The following is a 3,763-nucleotide window of genomic DNA, read 5'->3' as shown; positions in this document are numbered from 1 at the left end:
CTCTCTCTCTCGTCTCCATCTGTTTTCTTCTACCTCTTCCTCTTGCAAGCAAGAAGCTAACCTCGTATATGCATGACATGACATGCAGTGGATCTTCTGGGTCGGCCCGTTCGTGGGAGCGCTGGCGGCGGCGGCGTACCACCAGTACATCCTCCGGGCGGCGGCCATCAAGGCGCTCGGCTCCTTCCGGAGCAGCCGGAGCAACTGAGCCGCCCGCCCGGCCGGCCAATAATTTAATGCAACGGTCACCCACCGCGCTAGCTAGCGTGTTGGCAGTACTGCTCCTCGTGTCCATCCGGCCTTCTCGTTCCAGTGTCCTCTCTGTGCATGCATGCGAGTGAGAGAAAGACCACCATGTTTTCACTCTTCAATTATTACTCCTTGTCACCGTTACTGTTGTCGAATTACATTAGTTACTACTGTTATTAGTGTTGGTGTTGGATGGATGATGAACCTGTAATGTAAAACCGCTGTGAGTGAGAATTGCTGCAATTTGGAACGTTAATTTATTTATTTATGGTGTGATGCATGCGTGTTTGCTGGAGTGCTGCTAGCTTATCCTGCTGGCTATCCTTGTCAGTGTATATTATGGCCTGTCTATATTTGTCAGTGGTATATGGCTTGCCTTTGTCTGTCATGCAATCATGTTTATCTATCCTGCGTCTGCGTGCGCGACGTCTTTAATCATGCGCGCCTTCTGGTGGCTTGGAGTGGAGTGTGTGCTAATGATTGCTTCTGGGATTGATTAAGAGACGTGGCCTGTTAATGGTGCCCTAATCAACAGAAGAAAATGAAATGATGTCCTAATCAACAAACACATGCTACAGTGCGTGCATGCATGCTCTGATGAAGGTGGTTGATGTGTCCAGAGAGTTCCACCAGGCTTTGTCTCCACCCACCGGCGCACGCTTATCCACACACAGCCTGAATGTTAAGGCCAACTCCACCGCGCCACCTTAAATGAACGTCCGTTTTGTCCGGATTCTATCTATTTGGGTAGAAATTTGGAGTCGTGTTCGGCCGTGTTCTGTGATGCGATGGTTGTGCGCCCAGCGCGCGGACGCATCCTGGCTGTATCTTGTCCACGTATTTTTCTTTACAAGTCCTTAAGTTTTTTTTATCATTCATTTTTGATACATGATAATACATCATCATATTTTGACTAGTAAAATAAGGCCAAAGAAAATAAGAACAACAAGAATATATTTTAGAAGATAGCCAACTTCCATAACTGCCTCCTTGAGTTGGGTTAGGGCCTTCTCGATGCACTCATTGTTGATCTGTGGAGGAGGCTCGATTTGACATCCTCCTTTCTTCTTCAAGCCAGATGTAGATGTTGCTTCCTCACACCTAGTCTCATGTCTAGCCTTTAATCTAGCAACAAGTGCACTTGTCTTATTTACAGCCTCTATGCTAGCTAAAAGTGCACGAACATGTACTAAATTTCGCTCTATCAATATATCGGTGTACTCTTCTTCCCAATACCAAAACTTGCATCCATTCTACACAACAAAATTTGAAGTTAGCACAACTAATCAAATCTAGATGTCACACCCTAGCTAGTTCAAGCATTAGAGTGTGCATCATGTTTAATTTCCTTTTAAGTTTGAAATGGGGATGATAGAACCCCCAACACCCCCCGGAAACAACTAGGGTTTACTAAAATTATTTTCAATGAACCTGAAATGCCCTTCTAAAAAGTTCACTCTCTTTGTCTTGGGTTGGAACCTCTGGCAAAATTGGTGCACAATTTTCTAGGTCAACAGAAGGTCATTGAATTAAATCATAAGTATTTGATTTTGGGCATTTAAATGCTATAAAATAATTTAAATGCTCAAATAATTCTGGAAATAAATGTTTGCTGTTGGAAATATTCTAAACAGAGCCCACAATTATTTTTAGGATTTTTGGAAACGTTTTAGTATTTTTAATAAAGCCCAACAGTTGCAGAAAAAAATAGAAAACAGAAACAAATAAGAAAAAGAGAGAGAGGGAAACCCACCTGGGCCTCACCTGTGCTCGCCCAGCCCACTGGCCTTGCCAGTCGTCCTCCTCCTACCGCCAGGAGGACGAGGAGCGCGTGGCCGGCGCCCGTGGCCACACACCGGCCACCTCCTGCTTCTGCCGACGCCCTGGAGGCGTCTAAGGGTGCCATGCCGACCCCCACGTCCCCCTCTCTCCCTTCCTCACTCTCCCCCTCGTCTCCCTCACCCTCTCCCGCGTTGGCCGAGCGCGATCCTCGCCGCCGTTCGCCGTAGTCGTCACCAGAGCCACCCCTCGCCTCTCCGACAAGCCCATTAGCTCCGCGCTGCCGTCCTCGACCTCCTCGTCGACTCACGCGACGCCGGACGCCTCCAAGCACCTCCCCGATGCCTTCTTCTTCCTCGGTCCTCCGAGATCGTCGGCAACGCCCCGACGACGTCCGACCTCCCCCGAGCCCGCTGAGACGCGTTCTGCAACCGCTGTGAGCCCATCTTTCTTCTGCCCCTCTCCCCACGCTTGTCCGCGTCCTCCAACCCCTCTGCCATCGAGGCCGAGAGCTCGGCTCCGCCGGCCATGTCGTCGCCGTGGCCACAGGCGCGTAAGCTCGAATCCGAGCACGCCTTCGTCTTCCACGCGCTCCCAGGAGCCCGTAGCACCATTCCACGCGCCTCGCCGTGCCCCGCAGCCTCGGTTTCGGCCTCGCCCGAACTCCGGCGGCCCCCAAGGTCGTCGCCGGCGACGTTTCCGGCCACCCTAGCTCCACCCACTGCCACCACTCGATGCGGTTTGCTCCCAGCTATGCGTAGATGCTCTCCGCCGTCGTTTTGGTTGCCGGAGCACGAAACCCGCAGCCCTCCGCCGCGTCTGGCCTCGCCGGCGGCTAAACGCCGGCGAGTTTGACTCAGTTTGACCCCTGTGTAGGCCCAGGTAGACCCCCTGAGTCTATGACAGGTGGGGCCGGTCTGCTAATTAGTTTAGGATTAGTTTTAACTAAGTTTAATTAGTTCAGTCACTGACATGTGGGCCCAGGCCCCACTGACAGCTAATTAGTGTTAATCTAATTCTGTTAACTAGTTGTGACACTGACAGTGAGGGCCCACCAGTCAGGTTTGACCTGGCCGACCCAGTTGACCCGCTGACGTCACATCTATGTCATGCTGACGCATTAATTCAATTACTGGATTTATTCTTTAATAGGAAATTCCAGAAAATAGTCAAAACTTCTAAAAATCATAGAAAATCAACCATAGCTCCAAATGCAAAGATTTATATATGAAAAATAATCAGAAAAATTCAATCTATCCATCTGTAATGGTTTCATGCATGAAAAAACAAGTTAACCTTGCTGTTTAAGCAGAATAAGGTGATGCTCTAATAAGGCCATGTTTAATGAGCTAATATTTGAATCTTTGATTCAAATGAGTCCATCCCCTTCTGTTCTAGCTTGCATTAGGCCAAGACACTTTCATCTTGCCATGTCATAGCATGCATCTTATTGTTGCATATTGCCATGTGTTGATTATGCTTCGGTGTGTCTTTCGTGGTAGGTTCTGCCTCCGAGGATAACCCCGAGTATCCGTCTGAAGGGCAGTACCCTACTACCACTACAACAGGCAAGCAACCCATTGATCATTCCGATACAAACCCATGTTCCCGCTTCTGCTCTTATTTACTGCATTAAGACAACGCGATTCAAACTACTGTGTGCTATGGTAGTTGAACCCTTATCCTCTGCATGACCTGTCATTGCCACAGTAACTAGATGAAACCCACTAGCATG

At 49.0% G+C, this 3,763-nt stretch overlaps 1 protein-coding gene across 1 annotated transcript in view; it reads left to right on the top strand.

The window, feature by feature from the left end:
- Nucleotides 1-513, top strand: part of LOC100127087 (probable aquaporin PIP2-6) — a 1,768-nt gene extending 1,255 nt beyond the window's left edge. The window contains exon 2 of the mRNA XM_044599013.1: nt 89-513. Within this exon, the coding sequence (XP_044454948.1) occupies nt 89-208 (120 nt within the window). The 3' untranslated portion in view covers nt 209-513. The remainder of the gene's footprint in view (nt 1-88) is intronic.
- Nucleotides 514-3,763: the final 3,250 nt, after the last annotated feature.

The sequence above is a fragment of the Triticum aestivum genome, chromosome 2A (genome assembly GCF_018294505.1).
Source record: "Triticum aestivum cultivar Chinese Spring chromosome 2A, IWGSC CS RefSeq v2.1, whole genome shotgun sequence".
Classification (NCBI taxonomy): Eukaryota; Viridiplantae; Streptophyta; class Magnoliopsida; order Poales; family Poaceae; genus Triticum; species Triticum aestivum.
This window is presented reverse-complemented; position numbering and strand designations above follow the sequence as displayed.